The sequence below is a fragment of the Macrosteles quadrilineatus genome, unplaced genomic scaffold (genome assembly GCF_028750875.1).
Source record: "Macrosteles quadrilineatus isolate MER2022 unplaced genomic scaffold, UCM_ALF_1.0 Scaffold_1__1_contigs__length_201487025, whole genome shotgun sequence".
NCBI lineage: Eukaryota > Metazoa > Arthropoda > Insecta > Hemiptera > Cicadellidae > Macrosteles > Macrosteles quadrilineatus.
In genome coordinates, this window is record NW_026542594.1 from 30,454,951 (window position 1) to 30,474,971 (window position 20,021).

At 36.3% G+C, this 20,021-nt stretch overlaps 1 protein-coding gene across 3 annotated transcripts in view; it reads left to right on the top strand.

Moving 5' to 3' along the window:
- The window catches only part of LOC128983111 (transcription factor Sp9), a 44,097-nt gene that overhangs the window by 10,655 nt on the left and 13,421 nt on the right, over window positions 1-20,021 (top strand). For all 3 annotated transcript variants that reach the window (XM_054402274.1, XM_054402276.1, XM_054402277.1), the window contains exon 2: window positions 13,083-13,157. In XM_054402274.1, the coding sequence (XP_054258249.1) occupies window positions 13,083-13,157 (75 nt within the window). The remainder of the gene's footprint in view (window positions 1-13,082; window positions 13,158-20,021) is intronic.

Here is a 20,021-nt window from a genome sequence, read left to right on the forward strand (position 1 = left end):
CAGCCGATTCACACAGACGCACACTGATTATAAGTAGCCTACAGTAGAGAGAGCAATAGTCAATTGAGAAGTGTATAAATAGACCTAGTCAACGATACCACCTTCCATAGCATACCTGTCTCTTCCTTAAATATTATCACCACAATACAACTACTATACACAATTTCCAGTAGGTCTGAATAGAAACAACGTAAAATAAAACGATAATATCCAATAAAATTCACAGTACACATAATTTAACTTTGGTGTCCTAACATCAAAACTAATCGTCACACCTATCCATTATATCAATTTCACTGCATTAATTGCTAAATAAATAAGCGTAAACAAAGAAAAGTAAAAACAAAAACAGTTTGTTTTGAAACAACTGTTTGGTTCAAATAACATTCATTTGAAAAAAAAAAATAACTGGTCACATATAGCAGGAATATAAAAAGTAAACACGCTAGTAAAGCTAATAACGTAATTGTCAATGTTTATTATCCATACCGTTATCAGTTCTATCCTTGATAATTACCCACCCTCATTGAATAAATGTACGTCGTAATTTCCCATATTATTTAATTTAAACTACAGTATATTCATAGTTAAAATAAAAGTTATATTTTCACGTTTGGGGGCGCTGATATAGGCGCCCCCAAACGTAACCACAACTGAACACGATTTCATAAAAGGATGGTTTGTCTAATTAATTGCAGTATCCTAGGTCAATGTTGACGTTGTGTTCAATCTATTTCATCCATCTGTTTATCTTTGTATAAAACCCGGCTGAGGTTGTGGTGGTAATTTAAAATCGTGATTCCTGATTCTGATTATTCTTAATCTTCTTTTTATGACATCAATATTTCCGGGCCTAATCCAAATAAAGTTAAAGCAGACAAACATTAATTGTAAACAAAAAGCAACCATGAAGAATTAAAACATGTAAACATCGTTATTTTTCTATTCTTTCCTTGAAAAGTGTAGCAGTAAAATAATTTGCATTTATCCTTTTTTATTAAGACTCGTGTACAGAGCCTCGATTTGTACTGTGGTTTAATTAATTTTGGTTAAAACTGTGGTATAACTATCTCTACTAATCTTACTTATTTCCTATAATCAATGACAAAATAAGAGTAAATAAAATAACCTCATTGTTCCATAGTTTATATTTAACCAGCTGTTAGTTGAAACAAATTATATTGCTCTAAAACAAATCGAAGATTTAAAAGATTGCATTAAAAAAATATTTAAAAATCCTAGTATTTTACTATGTATATTTAATTAATCCGTCATCTTCTTACAGAAGAATGAACGTATCAATGATTAGCATTACACATAGTATAAATAAGTCAACCCCAAGTATGTCTTTACATTTTTATCCAAATGCTGAATTTGTGACACAAAAGCTGAATGTTTACAGCTGTTCTGTTAAGCAAATTATTTTATGCCAAAAGCTAGTTTAGAATCTTAGCGTCGGCTGCTAGACTTTTTCAAAATTAAAACTTAATTTCTAAAAAACTGGTGCCCTAAACTAAAATTATGGCTTCGACATTCCCTAGTTCTCAAAACTATCTTTCTTCCAACACAAAAATCATGAAAATCCATCTAGTGGTTGATTCAGAATCGTGAAATAAAAAAAACACTGTTTCGTTTTAATATTATAGATGTGCTTTACAATTTTATTGCAAAATACACTCGCAGTAAATAATCTATTCCTGGTCCAAAACTATGTTGTTAACTATTTTGGGCTTTACAATGTGTAGTCATTGGCCAACGTCTGCACAAGTATATAGTCAAACTAAATCAATACCAACATAAATATAATTTAATTCGTGAAAGTATGTCCATCCACTGAAATGTTCTTTGCAGAAAAGAACAGTTCGGTTAAGAACAATATTCACAATATAAGTCATATCGACATGTCTAAAGCTAACTTATATAACACTGGCACATTTTGGCGCAACCATTATTCCACACAGCTTCTCTTTGTGGTACAGTAGCAAAACAACATAAAAACTTTCGCTTTGGTGTCTTTAAACGCTATTGGTGATATAAAGCCGTGCCATCTATACGAGTATAGCACGGTGTTTGCTGGGCGTGGTCCCTGCTAAACTGTATTTTATCGAGGGGTAGTCTATAGAAACACCCCTGTCCCCCACCCTCTCATACACATCTGTCGGTTAACGGACAACGCCATCATTAATAGGGTAAAATAATTACTTTTGTCTGGGGTGTGGAAAGGTGTCGAACTATCATTACTCACTCACTCCCGAGTTTATTCCCTAAAGATCTCATGTGAGTGTCTACATGGGGTTAAAAAGTGGGTAATACCAAATACACAATGCTATCATGTTCATGTAATACAATTTTCTTTTGAACGTGAAAAATGCATTCTCATTACTAAATTTGTATAGTAAATGCGCCATCCTAACTAAAATGTATGAGGTCATTGAAGAGTTACAGATTATCTCGTCAAAAATATTCTTTACAAAAACCCAATGCATTCTACAGGTGTAACGTAACCTATTCAGAGATAACACCTATGCTGCGTCGTTAACATGTAAGGTTTGTTGTAACTATATATACAATGTATAATAAAGGTTTTGGTGTCATTTTGAAGAGGGATACACTGTAGTAACAGTATTGGTTTAACCTATTTGCCATATTACTTAAATTAAAATTATTTTTTAAGTCTAAGGGAATAGGGATTTTAAACTTGTAGTTTTCATTAGAGAATCATTATCACAAAATTCCAAAACTATAGTTGAATGGATTGCTGCTATTCATGCAGTGATTCCCTTAAATTGTTTGTTGCTAGAGGTAATTCACTAAATGGCTGCACGTAAACCTATACAACTACCAAATTTGCTTTAAGGTAATGTAAAGTGCAATCAATAATTGCCATAATAATGGCATAAATGTTTAATAATTGCCTTTCAACAACAGTGATTTGTCAATAGTGTTTTTAATCACAATCAAGTGTTAATGGATGTTTTGGATTCCAAACAGTTCCTGACTTCCTGTAATGACAATTTACCGGTCAACTAGGCTCGGCATGTAAATATCCGGCATGTTGAGGACTCACCCTCGCACGAACCCCTGCTCGCGTGTCGTGTCATAACGAATTTATAGGGTGGAAACGTGTAAAAATACCCCAAAACCGCGGCAACTCAACAAGTACACACGCGGACAACCGCACTTGACTCCGACTGTATTCATGTTGGTGTTGATTTATAGGACTTCGTATTTCTAAAAGCCCTTTTAGTTTTTGCTCCGGGAGGAATAAGATTCACCAGAAGGAATAACTTAAGAACTCAATGCATTATCAGTAAATTAAAAAAAGTGAACACCTAGCTATACATTGGGAATAACATAATGCACTTTTAAATAAAGATTTATGTCTATGAGTAAGTAGTATCGCTCATAAGAAATTGCCTAAAACCCCTCACATTAGTCTTTTCTAGAAAAGCATTCAATAGTTTCCTTTGTCAATTCATTACTTTATATTGTATATTATATATTTCAGTTAAGTCCAATACAGGATATGTATGTAAATAATCAAGCTACTTAAATGCAATTATTTATATCACGTGTTAGGATAGGGTCATTAATAAACCACATTGTGTACAGTGTTGCCAAAAAACCTATAAAAGAAAATCCATTTGTAGAAAAATTGAAATTTTAATAAATCAGAATACCACACTAATGCATTCTTAAAATATTAAATTAGGTTATTATATATATTTATATCATGACCTAGTGCAGCAAGATAATTTTCTATGTCAGTTTAACGTGGTGGTAATACAGCTTTATATAGCATATTGGAGCATATTGTTGCCTCAGGAGGGTACGCGCGGCGCTCCAAGCCTTACGCAATGGACTTTTAATGCGCACAATTAAAATATCAAGCAGTTGGAGTTGATGTTTCACCCCGAGGCTACTTTTTGCATATTTATACCTTAAACACATTACTCGCTAATGAGTAAATCTGCGTCAATTAATCCCCTCTAAGTGGGTCAAACCGTGTGCACATGATTACGTTATATTTATGTGTCGCAACCGGAATCTTGTTTGAAAAATTGTCTTCGATGCCTGCCAGGTTACTTATACAGTATTAATCCTGCATGGAACATTACCTACTGTAGCTGATCATTCATTACAGTAGCTGCATAAAGTCAAAAGTAATGTACAATAAACACATGATCGTATTCTTGTTTGTCAATTTTAAGAGACTATTTCAAATGAATAATACAATGTTTCAATAAGACACATGTACAACAAAAATTAAACACATGTATGTTACAATGTACAATAATGTCAATGTTTTTATCCAACAATGTGTAGACTCGTTGTATCTGTTAACCTGTTATCTTCAACTTCGGAGAAATGCTTTTTACATATAGTTCTAAAAATAGGTTAAGTTGAAGTGTATAGCTTTATTGGGAGTTGCTGAATTGTTTTACAATATGTATCGAACATAAAAATACTGTATCAGGGTATGTGTACCCTGTATCAAGTATTTGTTTTTATCAGTATTGAGCGCGACAACCATTTCTATTTAGATCGATCAGCTCACCCCTTTACCTTTATGACTAATCTTGACAAACTCTGCCAAATGATGCCAATTATTCAGAATCAATCAACAGCGGGATTGGCCAATCGCTTGTCTAATCTCTCACCCTCTTGGCTCCCTTGGACAGCTCTTGGCGATGGCTTGATCTTGATAAATGGCTATTGACAGATCACTTCAACCTCTACGCCTCTATTTTAAGGTGTCTAATTCAATTTAGCGTCAAGTGAAGATAAGTTGTACACCTTTACAGATGTCTAGTAAATAACTTCTTAATCAGTGGATTTCGTGTTATGAATTACACAGAAAGTAAAAAAAAATAGTTCCATTAATACTTAAAATTTGAGAGAATTTACCTATTTGGTCTGATTATTATTGGAGTGTCCAATCTAAATCAACAATCATTACCATCTTCCATATATTGTATTTATCATCTCGTTGAAAAAGTTTAGTTGAAATATAGTACTTTCCGTTGATGTGTAGTAGTAGTTCATACCAGTTCGAATATCAAACTACAAACTAATTTAATGTGTTAACTAGGTACATTTCAGTCAGTTCCATTCAATCAGTCATTTTCTATGAACCTTTTAGTAACATAGTAAATAATATACATTATCATTTATTTGGAAGAATGTTCTTGGACGCTAAAATCTCATCTTATCATATTGAAGTGTCTGTAATTTGTCGGTAGTCAGCTCTTAGATTGTCTTAGGACGATTATATATTATTCTTTATTTAAGTGCACTCTTAAATAAAGTGTTGCCGTCTAAAGTATGATCGCATAACGCGTTGACGAAAAAGAGAAAGAATGATGTAAAATGTGAAACTTTTGGCTACGTTGATCCAAAAGGGTAACATATTTTCCGTTCTCTAGATATATTTGTAATATCAGTATGTTATTGATCATCTACTTGGTGTTCCAGCAAAGCAAAGCCTAACCCTTTCTTCCCCACTCCTCTCAGCAGCAGCAGCATTGCTCCTTCTCCTTGCTGGCTCGTCACGTTGTTGCGTACCTAGGGCGTGGCGACGCGTACATCGACCGTTACCTTTCCCTCCTCGTATTTGTCTCTCTCATTCCTGCACTCCTGTTTTGGCTAAAGGCCTACTCCTAGTCAAGATACTCCTCGAACTCTTAGGTATGCGAACAAGGAATCTCCTACCTAAGTGACTAATGCCATTCCTGAGCTGTCTAACATGCATGGCACCGCCAGGACTGATGCTATCTTTTGGCCGCAGTTTAAATTACAGTTTTAATTTGTCACGTCGAGGTGTCTTGTACGGAATAGCCAATCGGAAAATGCCTTTGATTTAAAAGGACACTGGGTTATGGACAAATGAAGGCTACATTACAAATTACTTGGGCTAAACTTAAGTTGTCCTTGTATTTTTACACGCGCATATATAGGCTACCCAACTTAAAATAGTAGTTTGTCTTTGTGTTTTCAAAATTTAACTCTGAATATGTTTGTATTGGCTTTGATAGGTGGCATTATATACCAGCTATGTAAAACCAGTTTTATCGCAATAACATCCCATATGTACACTGTCATTTCCCTCACCCATTTGATCTAGCCTATATCATTATTTTATTAAACTGGTTCGCTAGAATACATTTAATAATAATAATAATAATAATAATAATAATAATAATAATAATGTCTTTATTTAGCAAGCGTTTTTCAGATACAATATTTCTGCTTTTCAAAATAACTCTTGTCCTTGTATAATACTGTAGTCTTCCTGAATTTCCAACTTAATACTGTATGATTATTTTATCAGGACACTACTCGACCGAAGCACATGTCCCCTACAACTTACTTTTATTCCACAGATAAATACATGTTTTATACTTATCTGGCATGTATACTTTATTTTTGTTTTGGTTGAGATTACTTAATGTTTTCGCATCTTGTGATTGTCTTATGTCATTAAATCCAAAACATTGTTTGCCAAATTAATTATTGTTTATTATTAGAGTACCATAGGCTCTCTTTGTGCTTTGCCTGTCTTATTTTGCAAATAAATACTTGCATCTATAAAAACGGATCTACTTCACTTAACAGATATGACCTGGGGTTGGTTTTTCTATTGTAAGACATAAAGGCACTTTAATAGTAAAATCTGCTCGGGTGAGCAATCAATTAAAACAAGCGTCCCGCCACGCGGAGAGCAGGCTTCAGCCAATGATCCTTTGTGCGGTCAAGTCAATGCGCCCAGCGGGGGCCTAAGGGCCCGGTAGCCCCAAAAGCCGCCCCAAATTAGTGCAAAGTGACAGCCCCGAGAGCGCTTAGGCTAACAAAACGCGCCGAAGACACTGACAAGTGAAAGTCATTGTGGGCCCGCGGCGAGGCTAGCCTAGCGCCGACCGACCAGAGCCCTGCGGCAGGCTATGATTGACACGGCCACTTACAAATGTTTAACTGACGCGTTTAGTCCCCGTGTTATTATTTTAATAACACTCAAGTATTTCTCTTCGGCGAAACGCGAGCTTTCTATTAATCTGGAATTAAATTGACGTTTTAAAAGATTTCCGTTTCGTGGAATTCAAGTTGCGTCTGAGATAGCAAAGGTAGAAATATCCGTAAAACATAAAACTCGTTTGCACCGGTATGAGAGGTACAAATTATTAACAATAAGAAAAACCGTTAACCAATATAAAAAATACATCCCTTAGAGAATTCATACAAGCATATAATTTTCACAATATTGTTATGTTACCATTTTATAAATAATATACTGTAGTAATTTATGTACTTTTTGTCGTTGAAAGTCATGAACATTACGACAATCTGATAACAATCGTATAAAGGATTACCCGTTTTATCACCTGACATGGTTTGTCGGCGAAACACAACATCTGCAGTGAGAGTGAAACAACAAAACTACGACACGAGTCTGGAGAGCTGGAGTGGAGAGCTCGTTTGGCAGACATTGTTTTACAAAATGGACACATTCTCCACATGTGTGCGCCATCGACATATAAAACTAACGTGTGCGCACGCACCCGCAGGGGCCGACAGGCGCGCAAGTCGATACACCCTGTATCATCAGCAACAGATGTATCACATAGTGTATTGATTCAGCATCTTTGCCTCTTTGGCTTTAATTCCACAGTTTTCTGAAACAAAACAATCTGATGAAAATGTGAGTTTTTGTGTTTCGCGTAAAAGTGAGGGGTTTCAATTGAATTGTTTGAAATGTAACTGAGTTATGTTTCTTTGTAATATTAGAATTTTGCAAACTAATTTAAATTAATTTGAGTTTTATTATATTTAGTTTGCAGAAATGTATGGATATTTTAAAAAACTAATTAGAATTTAGTTGATATATACTGTCCCTGCCCGTGCAAACAACAAATCAACCTTTGGATGTTCAAAATATTACATAGCCACCACATCGTAAAAATATCACAATAACTGCGGCACATACGAGTTGTAGACAATAAATTCCACATATAATAGGCTGATAAATAGTCGTTATATAAAATCATTAGAAATGTAATAAGTGAACAACAATAGTCTAATCAAGCAGTCTTAGTTATTACATTAAATCGATGAATAACTGAATTGCTGGTAACGATTTCAAAGTAATACCGTCTTCTCGATTGCATGCAATTCAAACATGTCAAATCCAACCTGTAAACAGTGTATCAGTGGCAATTCCCGCAATTAGTGCCAAACTGCTCCGACAAGCTGCGGGAACGGTGACAGCAAAGTAACTAGTACTTGGACTGTGACAGCTACATTTGCATATGAATGTTAATAGCGGCACAACACCAGTAGCAAACCGTGACATGTCAGTAATTAGTCATCCCTACCACTACCGACCACCAGTTCATATTGTGCAACTTTCAGTGGCTTTCGATTATGTGCTTCGTTTTATACATTTTACCAGATATGTAATTTTAAAATGAATATGTAATTAATTATTAGAAATGTACGGTCATCATTTAGAAAGTTTGTCTTAGCGATTTATGACATTTAAAGTTGGGGAATGTTAAATTCCCGTTGAATGTTGTACAAAGAAAAAATATACTTACGAACCGTAGATAAAGCACTACTTCACGGTAACAATAAAGATTATTTCTGTTAAATATAATTGCAAAAGATTTCACATTGCCACCAAAAGACTGCCAGTGATATTTTTCAAAGACATTTACTACTTGAAATTCAAAGGTTAATAAGACATTCTCAACAGTGGAATTCCCCCACTTTTGACATCCTGTTGTTTTGAGCATAGTCCAATTACAACTCCAAGAACTATTAAAGACTGTTCGTTCTCCAGATGTCGTTTTTCTTCACCCTCCCTATTCTACTACATATTATACTGTAATCCAGTTTTTATAGAAACGCCCCATTGCATATCATTCTCCACATTTATTGTAAATATGAGATGCTTAAAGATTTTACAAATTTACTCTTAATTGACAAATTAACTCGAATGACAGTGGCTAATATTTTTTGCAGTAAGTAGAATAATTTAATCATGATAATAGTGAATGTAGAAATTGAATTACAGCTATCATGAGTCAAAATACCTGTAGCTCATAAAATGGTGGAAACTTTTTCTCAAACGAGTTCTAAAATTATTTAGTTATATAAAAATCGCACTAATATCTATTTATATGGTGCCAGAAAAGTTAAGTTCAAGGAACTCAAATTACCCTCAGGTTGCAATACATGAAATCTATTTGATGACAAACAACTGTTTTAGTCAAATCCTTTGTCATGGAGACATCAGGTCTTTTAAAAAGCTCTACATCTGCCTTTGGTCACAAGCCAATTAGCGGGTGCTATTACCCCCGACTGTACACAATTAGACTGCTGTACACGAGGTCAGGACTGGCCAGCTGGTCAGCCCAGCTGATTATCAGCTGATTATTATAAATACCAGCTGTTTGTCATAGTTTACACGATTAATGCAAAGTGAATGCATCAACGTCACTTCGATGCAGTAAATCATATCGGTTATCATTACAGCAGATGCACTCGTAAAGACTTAATCGGCCTAACTTTGTTATTTTTCATACATGAATGGTGAAGATAATAGTTTCGGAGTGGTTGAAATATTATTCGTACTAATCACGCAAAATAGCCAAGTTATTAGATCATATTTCTACGACTACGCTGACTCTGACACACAAGGTCTATACGATATTTTAAGGCAGAAATGAGTGAAGGATGAATATTGAATATTGATTGATGAAATGGCTGATTCGTTACTGACTATAATCATCCAGGGTCGTTTATTAAAATCCCATTTATACAATCTTTATTTCTCAATTGTTACAAAAAAACACATACTCGTTAGCATGATAGACTACTTGTACAAACTGATCCGGGAACAGCAGCTCCGGGAACACTATTTATACTGTACATACAATGTTCATGAGTTCCTCACTCGGCTACGGCATAAGGTCTCGGCCACGGTGACCAACCGAGGAACTCATCCAACCTAGAATACTAATATCATAAATACAGACCGTGCACATCAGCTGTAACCGACATCTCTGTTACGTCGGCGTGGTGCAGACTGCGATGCTGTGATGCTGTGATTACCGACCATGACGTGCCATGACTGAGCTGAGCGACCGCAGACTTGATGTCGGCCAGACGTCGCACGACGACCTTCACCCGTCCTTGTCAATGTCACTGTCACTATCAGTCGTGCTATCACCGCGGTGCCTGCAGAGTCTTGCTGATCATGGGTATGCCGTGGAAAAGGCGATAATCTGCTGATCTGTGACCATGTTTGAGCAGGTACAACAACAGCAGTCTTCCCAACTTTTAACATTTTTCTACAAATCCAACTGGACCGTGGATTGGTCTGCCATTAGCATCATGTGAGGTGGAATAGACGGAGTGTATACTACGTGACGATGATCTCTAGCGTGAAATCAATGGTATTACAATTAACGTTTAATAGAATCCAGTTCGGAACATTTTTTGTATAAACTGTGTATAATATTGATAATCGACCATTGTAAAAGTTCTTGTCTATTATTATTTTTTGTATTGCTTTTAGTTTAGGAGTAGATTAACACTTGAAACAATTCACCCATGTATCACCAAAGTTCGCGAGAAAAGTAGTACATTTGTTTTGGGTTTATTTATCCCATGTTTTTACTATGCTGCGTATTGATATAAAATATAGTTTGATTGTTCTCAGGTTTATTGCGATAATCCATAGAGCACATTATGGAATAGTCCTCAATTTGACGTAAAACTCCTCAATGAACCAACTTACTGTATCTACAGCCTCATACTTATCAACTCATACAAAGACCAACTCCGGCTCCGCCCATTACTAATAGTCTAGACTTTAACACTCCTTTGATCAAACCCGCGAAGGAGGTGCTCAGCCCTCGTGGACCACCTCGGTCTCTGATGGAGGCGTTGAATACCGAAGGCGGCAAACCTGAAAGCTCAAATGGTCCGGATTGAACCTGATGAAATATGAACCGCGGACAAACAGTCGGTTATGAAGCAGAAAGCTAGTTAAACACATCTGGCGACATCAAAGGCAACACTAATTGGGAGTACGCAGTCCGAGACATCGGCGCTAGGTGGCGTTGGTGTCTAAAATAAAGATGAATCCATCGTAGAGACTAGAGACTAGAGAGTTAGAGAGCGGAATGTGCGCTTGTCTCTGATAAATCAGACGAGGTGATGAGTGTCGCGTGGTCACTCCCCCTGGCGTTACTGTCTCATCTGCGTCTACATTTATCCAACCAATTTGTTTGTCACGATGTGTTCAGTTTTGCCGTGGTATATTTGTTAGGGTGTCAAAGTAGTGTGTTGCAAGGACTAATAAGCCGATTGTAAAATGAGCAGATTATTACTTAAGCAGATTATTAAATTAGAAAATAAGCCAACGCAGTTGGATCATAGACAATCTGGACAACCGATGACTTCATTACTGTACATAAAACAGGGGCTTAAATTAGTTTTTATTTTGATAGATTTTATTAAATTTTTCCCTGTTTAGAAGTCGATTCGAAAGTTGATTGTTGATATTACAAAAAGATTTAGGGCAATACGACTGGCAACTACACGATAAACAATTAATGTAAAATATACCTTAAAACAGCGAATTATGTATAGTTTGATGAAAATTGTGTTAAGTTACAATTTTGATAGTTTACCAGAAAAGTAATTACGAGTATATCGAACATTTAAAACTCATAACGTCTCAAAGGATGTACGTTCTCGTGCTGAGAAGCCTATATATAAAATGGATTTAGAGCCTTATTAGAGAGTTGATGAATGAGTCTGTTCAGTTGGTTATTGGTGGCAGCGGCTACTGTACGCCGCGAGCGAGAACTGCAGACAGTATATACTTGAGCTTCCAGTACCACGTCCACATCTGCTGACCACAGCATTCGATGGCGTTTCATTCCATGGTGTTAGTGTCAGTAATTTATTGAGAATTTTTACTGTTTATCAAAAGTAGTCAAAATAATGCGGTAGGCCTGAGCCTGAACGCCTTGCTGAACTTAGTACTGTATTATTTCTCTACTACAAAATTTATCGAACACCTATTGGTCGAAGAGAGACATTGTAGGTCGATAATTTTGGACCAATCAGACTAAACTGATTACTGTACTTACTTCCAAAGGCTTGCAAATCTACAAAAAACTGTTAATAATTAGCTTCATACTACTGTACATTCAGGTAAAATTGCACAAACACGCAGGATATCAGAGCGCCGTCAGCCGTAGCTCACGCGAGCGCAGCTGGGGTCTGGCAAACACCGCGGATAATCGAAATAATTGGGATTAATTGTGGGGGTTTTGATTGGGAAACTGCAAGTGGCCGAGGGGGACACTAGCGCTCGTGTCAAACAGCGCAATTTGAGGTTTCCGTGGCCGCCGCAGCAAGCGCTCTCACATGAGGCACCAATTACCTAAACTAAACGTCCGCACCTAACCTACCTAACCTCAATCATGCCCGCCATGTTGCCAAGTCCTGTCATTACTACTCGTTCACACGTCGTTTTGTTCGTCAACAGAGTTGCTGTTTGTTGTCAATGGAAGTAAATAGGTGGAAGTTTATTGTGTGTCGGGTTTGCAGATTTACTGTTATTCACTGAATAACTGCGCTTGTGAAATGATTGTTTGTACCCATATTCACTTGAAATTTACATGTTATATTAGTTATCTTACGTTTGTTAAAAATATTTTAACGTGTATACAATCTCATAGCGTGACTTATTCCGACAAGACAAGGAATTGGCATATCTAGAAAATAAATATAAATAAACTTTCTGTGTTTTAATTTTTTTTTTATAAGGAATCCATCTTTTCTAGTGAGCCAGTTTTAGGTGTTTATGCGGTCAAAATACTATACCTATATGGGGAAAATAATAAAACAAAAACATAGATGAAATATTATTTATTTGCAATAAAAACTTTAAAAGCTTAGAATATAACATTTTACCAAAACAATAAGAGGTTTACTTTTTTCCAAGCTGCTGAATGTACTGTTTTAATAATTTTTGTCGTGTCTAACAATGTTGCCAATTGTTTCAGGTGCCTGATATACAATCTGCTCTGGGCGGAAAAGGTGGCTGCAATGACTCTTGGCCCAGCGAGCAAGAAATTATGGTGAGTTTTAATATACAGTATATATGTATATATATATATATATAGAGAGAGAGAGAGAGAGCATTTTAATAGTTAGGTTATTTAAATGTTTGATTTTTCTTCTCGTCACCTAGTTAGTATTAAAATATAAAACAGTGTATTGATTAGTTAGATTTATAAACTAAAAACCAACTACACTCTAGTAAGGAGACTTTTGCTTTAAATGCAAATTACGTTGTACGTTGTTGTATCATTCGTTGTATTTGATTGTTTTACAGGATTGTAAAGGTTTCATACTTTATTCCGACATTGTAAAAGTCTACTACATGAACAGCATAACTACATATACTAAACCACCAATTTGCATTCGAAAATTTCGTTGGTTTATCCGTTACAAAATATAAATCACCCATGTTACCAACTTCTCATTCAGTAATTGTGTACCACACACACACACGGTCTAAACAACTTTTATTACTCTACAGCCCAATTTACAAACTGCAAATAAGGGTCGAAATGAGCCGTTGTCGCCCATATTGGATGTCCACGGCTGCAAGTAGCGTTTATCCAGGGGCCAACCCACCATTACTGTTGGACAAATGACCACACCGTTAAAATCCAGGAGTCATTTTTACCTGTCGCACCCGCCTTGGCTGGCAACACAACACCGACTTCTATCCCGTACACATATCGTGCGACACGGCAATACCAACTGTACCGCATTAATATTCTCTTTATCTTTGACATTTACTGAGTGTATAATAATATTATGGGTATCAGTAATCTAGTAAGAATTTGTTTTATCGCATAATGTTACAATCCGATTAACAATCTGGTTCGGCTAAGCTAGTTTATCTTAAATACAATTTTATGAAGGAGGCCTTCTTCTCTTTTTTAGAGGGAAAGAACTCACAAGGAAAAGTGTCTATTATATTCTGCACACAAACAACTGTTACGTAAATTAATCCATAGATCAAACTCAACAGTCTTAATGCCTATGATGATGCGCATAGTGACGATAGGAAATGCACTGATGTAGGCACTGCCGCCATAATCAACTCAAACAGCCATAGAAACATACCTACGTATAATTTGTATTTACCGTAAAGTGTACGTATTAAGACAGTACCGATTTAACAGTACTTTGGTTATTATTAATAAGGAAAGTTAATAAATAAACGTCTTATATCACTTAAAACATATATTTACGCTTATACTGTTACTCACAAGACGGTAAATATACAAAAAAGGTGGTAAGTTGTGATCGATTTCGATTAGACACTCCAATCATCATCAGACCCAATAGGCGAATAGGTGTTTTAAGTGTTATAAGACGTTTCTTTATTTACTTTCCGTAAATTTAATAACACGTACGATGCTGATCAAGAAGTTATTTATTATTAATAGTAATTTTGTAGACTGTCATGCGAGTCAGTAGGTAGAAATTAACGTATTTCTCTTCGGACCATTTACAATGAGTACCTCAGGGAAAATGTTGTGTTCATAATTTTAAATTAGATAATCAATATGTCAGCCAGTTCTTGGCCTATATTTCACCAACGAATAAAAAAAAATCTTTAATCCTGCGATAAAAAATAAAAACAGTTTGAACTTTCCATTAAACACGCGATAGACTCGGAATGTTTTAATTTGATCTCTTTAAAACAAAAAAACACCAATAGACAAACATTGCACAGGAAACGGCCGAAATGTCATAAATCGTGAACATTTACAATTTTACAACGACTTGAAGGTCATTAGAGCTAAAACGGTATAAATAACAAAAGCAATAACTAATAACCACCACCGTAGACCGTAGCAGGTAGGCGGCCGACGCATTAACATACGTGAAACATAACTGGTCCGTGATGGAGTGCTCGCTGCGATACATTGATTATTCGCCCGATAAATCGTACTCGAGACTTTTTATCAACTATCGATTAATCCGAATTATCAGTGATTTACGGGTGGTGTCGTAGTCGTAGGAGAGTGGTGCGTGCGATTTAATGTATCGATACGTACATGATCGATTGTTGGGTCTAAAGTCAAGGCGAACTCGGGCATTGTGTACGAATCACTATCGCCAAACACACAATAGCTTATGATTTTTATGTTGTCTCCTTTATTTTTTCTTTAAGCTGTAATTTTTCAGTCCAATGGCCCTCCACCGCTGAGACCACACGCTTACATCATGCATGAGCTTGGCAAAAGCGGGAGTATCGATTCTTAGGATCATTGTTGTAGGCCTCTAGTAATTTTTTACACATATATGTCGTTATGTAGTCGGCAACGGTATCTCAGAGGTTTGGAAATGTCAATCATTCTATTTTAGGTTATGTAACTATTTTTAGTTATGATGAATATGTTACTAGTATGAGTATGTTATTAGTTTTACGTCATAATCTGACTATCGCCACCGTAACTGTGTCAGAGGGTTGTGTATGGTGTTGGTGTGTTCTCGTTGGACTATGTAAGATGGTTAGAGATGTACTCATATACCATTTCAATTGTAGTTGTGCACCAGGTTTGAACATTCGTTGAGTTCAGTTATATTTGGTTTAAATTGGTAAACTTGTTTCGCTTGTGAACCTGTAGTGAGCGGCTAGATACTGGCTGCTCCCTGTCCCTGTCTCCCTCACACACACTACTGTACCAGGACCAACACCAGCAAGTTACGTGTTGCGCAAGTCCTGCGGGCAGCCCAGCCAATCTGACCAATTATTTTTTGACTTTCCAAACCAGCTTCTGAGCAGTGAGCACGCAGTAGGAACACCCACGGAAGTTACCTAGTCCGAAACTTGCTGGCCACTCTAGAAATTGCATAAACACGGTCATAGTTTATGAGGGCGGAGTTCGCAAAGTGAATATCTAAGTTTTTTATCCGTCTTTCTATATAAATATTAGTTGTTTGCACTTAGCCTTTTCTCATTATTATTTTTTTATATAATTTATTTTATTAAATTGCACTAAAACCACAATATTTTTTAAAGTATCCCAATTACTCCTAAACAAATCTGTCAACACATACGTTGGTTTATGTTAGAGGTACTGTTAAATTATATCAAATGCCTTGGTTATGAATCTGAAACGTGTATAAAATACGTGATATTCCTTGATACATCACAAAGCACCTAATACTAGCCTAACTTTTTTGAACTTAAGAATTGTTGGTTTATGCTTCACAATATAGGTACACATTAGCTCATTGCTCAATGCTCTTCCAATTTCAAGCTATAAATGTTTTCAAAAATTATTTAATTTTCAACTAAATCCAACTCCATATCGCTGATATAGGCTGTGGTTGGACAAACATGTGATTGAAAGATCCGCAATACCTGCATGGTCACAACGTTTATAAGGTAGTGGCGAAATCGGAAGTAATCGTGGGTAATGCTTCCTCGAACAAGACCAACATAGCTTACTAATCAGCGACTTTCTCGCCAATTTCGGTTGATTGCTTTTCCATAATGACACCTATAAGCATTACGTATTTGAGGAGTAACATTTGCAATTATAAGTACGGAGAGTATTCGAGTTGTTGAAAGTAAAAGTCAATTGATAATCATGACATTGGCGTATTTAAACTGCAAATTAGGTAAATATTAATAGCCTATTTAAAAGGTGAATTTGTGCTATGTGCCATGTGATCAGGAATGTATTTTTTTGTAAGTTTAATTTGAATAACACTTAAATAAGGTTACATGACGCAAATCATGGCGTTAATTATTCAAGGAAAACACTTTGTCACTGATTTTACTTTGTGCCTAATCGTAAAATAGTAACCACAACAGTTTGGCTACCCTCGATCACGTCTAAGCCAAAATTCCGCACCCTAATGTTGTCGTTAAGCTTAAAAACAGCTCTTTTACAATTTTAAATCTTTCAACGAAAGAATCTTGTTCAAAAGGAAAATGAAATAAATGTCAACGCGATACTTTATTTCGGACGTTTACGAAAAGTGGGGAACCGGAACGATCGTGTGGCATTTTTATGGACGATTCATCGCCGACTGACCACTACTGTCGTCATTCCTTGGCAAGGTCTGTGCTAGGACCCCTAGTGCGCGTGGCGTGGGAGTTTCTAGCCCTTTGTACGACCGACCTATTGTAGACAGATTTGCTTTGTCACCTGTAACATTGTCGGAGGCTACTCGAGATTCGCGGGATCACGGGGTGCCTCAGGGTGCGATCTCGGCGACGGTGTTCTTCATCCATTCATACCTTGTCGTTAATCTTCTTGGTGTCACATTCCTTGTATTTGGTTTTAGTGGCAGATCTAAGGTACATCTAGAGAAACCAGAAATGGGTTTCCTTTTAACCCAAAGCCTTAATTAATTATAGGATGCCTCTTCCTTTTACTACGCGTCTCGTAATTATTTTTTATGTGTGACATTTATTTGGCGATGGGAGTTTATGTTATGTTCTGTAATTCTCCATCACGATTAGTAATAAGCCCCAGTTTTCACGACATTTCATGATCTAGGATCTGATTCTGTCCTTAGTCGAGGACCATACGGAGGTTAGTCTATAATAACTCAATATTTTAGTTGTAATAAGTTTCAAACAATAATGAGAAAAAATAATTAATACGGCGTGGCTTTGGAAAACCTGACAGAACCTAGCAGCCTGCTCCCACACCATATTGTCCATTACTGAGTTTAATCCGTAAAGCGAGCGCTACAAAACGACGAGTGGCGATTAAAATTCACAGAAGACGTGTACCTCGTACGTGAACAGAATGCTAGCGACCGCTCGTGTGAAACTGCGTGATAAATTAAAATTCGATTAATTAAACCGTACGGAGAAAAACGGCCCGCCACACGGAGTCTGGGAACAATTAAAAATTCTATTCCCATTTCGATAAATTAAGATGGCGGCTACGGCTGGTTGTGTGTTAGCGGCGGTATTGGCCGCGGTTGGGGCACGCCCACACCTGTCTGTCTGTGTTTGTCTGTTTGTTTGTTTGTCTCCGGCCACGAGTGTGTTTGTTGCTAAGTGTCTGCCGTATGTTATCGAGTGATTCTCTGGCAGGCGTAGTGTAGGTTGGTAATGCGAGTTTTAATTAAGTTAATTTTTCTATGCCATTAGTTTGCGGTCAACTCATAGTACTGAGATATTGAAACTAGTTCTATATTTCTTGAATTAATACTACATGTACAATATAAACCTGTATACCTGAAGGTTCACGGCTAGAAACCACCACGGCAAATGCTAACTTGATTGTTAAATATTTTGAATAGTTCTAAAACTTTGGACCTCATGACCAGCCGTTAAAAAGAGGTCGAAGTTGGTTTCTTGAACATACAGCTAGGGTCACGTCCACGAGTTTAAGCTTGGGATTCACGATAGGTATCCGATATTGTGCTGGGGTTTGTGTTATGAAGCTTGGGGCTTACTGAAGTTTGGGACTCACGATATGAAGCTGTTAGCTGTGGCTCACGGTTCAAAGCTCTGTGTAGCGGGCGAGTACAGTATATCACCACAGTTCCGTCAACGCGCTTTTTGTACTGGATACGCCCTATCTCCCCCGCACCCCGCACCACCCTCATCGTGGTGTGGAAAACAAAGAAAAGTGGCAATGTATCTTTCATGAGATCATGGTTGCCAAGTTTTCACTTGGAGAACATTTTTGAGAGCTAGCGAGTTTTGTGCATGTATTTGTCAAATAATTCTAATTTGTATAGGCCTACTGCAATTATCAATAGATATAAAATGAGAATTCACAGCAATTAACTTCTTATGCCATGGAATTAAAATATTTATTGGATTTAATAGCGAAGTAAAAAAATATACCATATTTTAATTCAGTGCTTTGGATCTGACACGCTTCAATCATATTATAGTATTTATATGTATAAATCAAAGAAACTGTGTAATTCCTACGGATGTCACTACTTGTTTGTTTGTTTGTTTTGAATAGGTCTTTTAGGCTGCAAATGGTCAAAGGTTGCATTTAATACTTCAAAACACATAATGAGCATTCTGTAAACTATTGTTGATAAGTAACTGTAAGTATTGGAAACTATACAAACGCATTTGAATATTTTACAAACTTGAAAAGTATAATTCGAACTCAGTAACTCACCTAGTATATTTATCTACCAACTACATTGTTAAATTAGTAGACAAGTAAGGTTTTATGGCCAACTATCACTTAAACACTCACTTAGCCCAGCGACATTTGTTGGAAATAAGGTTACAACTGACAATCTTTGAAAGTAACTATTAAACAACTCTTCCTTGACACCAGTGTGGGCAGCTATAACTGTCAAGGAGTATTACTCTATGTTTCTGTCGAGGAGTAACTCTTGCGATAGCTCTGTGGAACGTGTTATTTGCTGGAGTTAAAGTCAACCGATAACTTTGATAACGCTTATCAATAAACAGCGGGCTCGCCGCTCCGCCCCACGTTTAATCTGATAGTCCACATGCTATTTGGGTGTTAACTCTTCTCTTGACCCCAGCAATCTGTTCATTATTCTACATTTTGAGTAATGGAGATTCTCGATGTCAAATTGTCAGCATTAGTAAATGTCAGTGTTAGTTGTGTCGTTGTGTCCGTTTCACTACACACATAAGAAATTATTTGGGTTTTATTTTGTCCATTCTGACTAAGCCAATAAATCATAAATGTCATAAATCATATGACATTTTGGTTTAAATTTTCAATTAATTAAAGCCTAGAAGCAATAATAACAATATGTATGTAAGTTTATAATGTAAGTTTTCTTTTGTGATATAAATTAAAATAATTTTAATCTATTATCTGCAGTTATTACATATTCCCGAAATTATTTTACATTGTTTTCTCATGGGCATCTCCTAAGAAGAGGTGATTATAGTAATACTATTTACGCGAGTTGCGTACACTACTTTACCTATGATA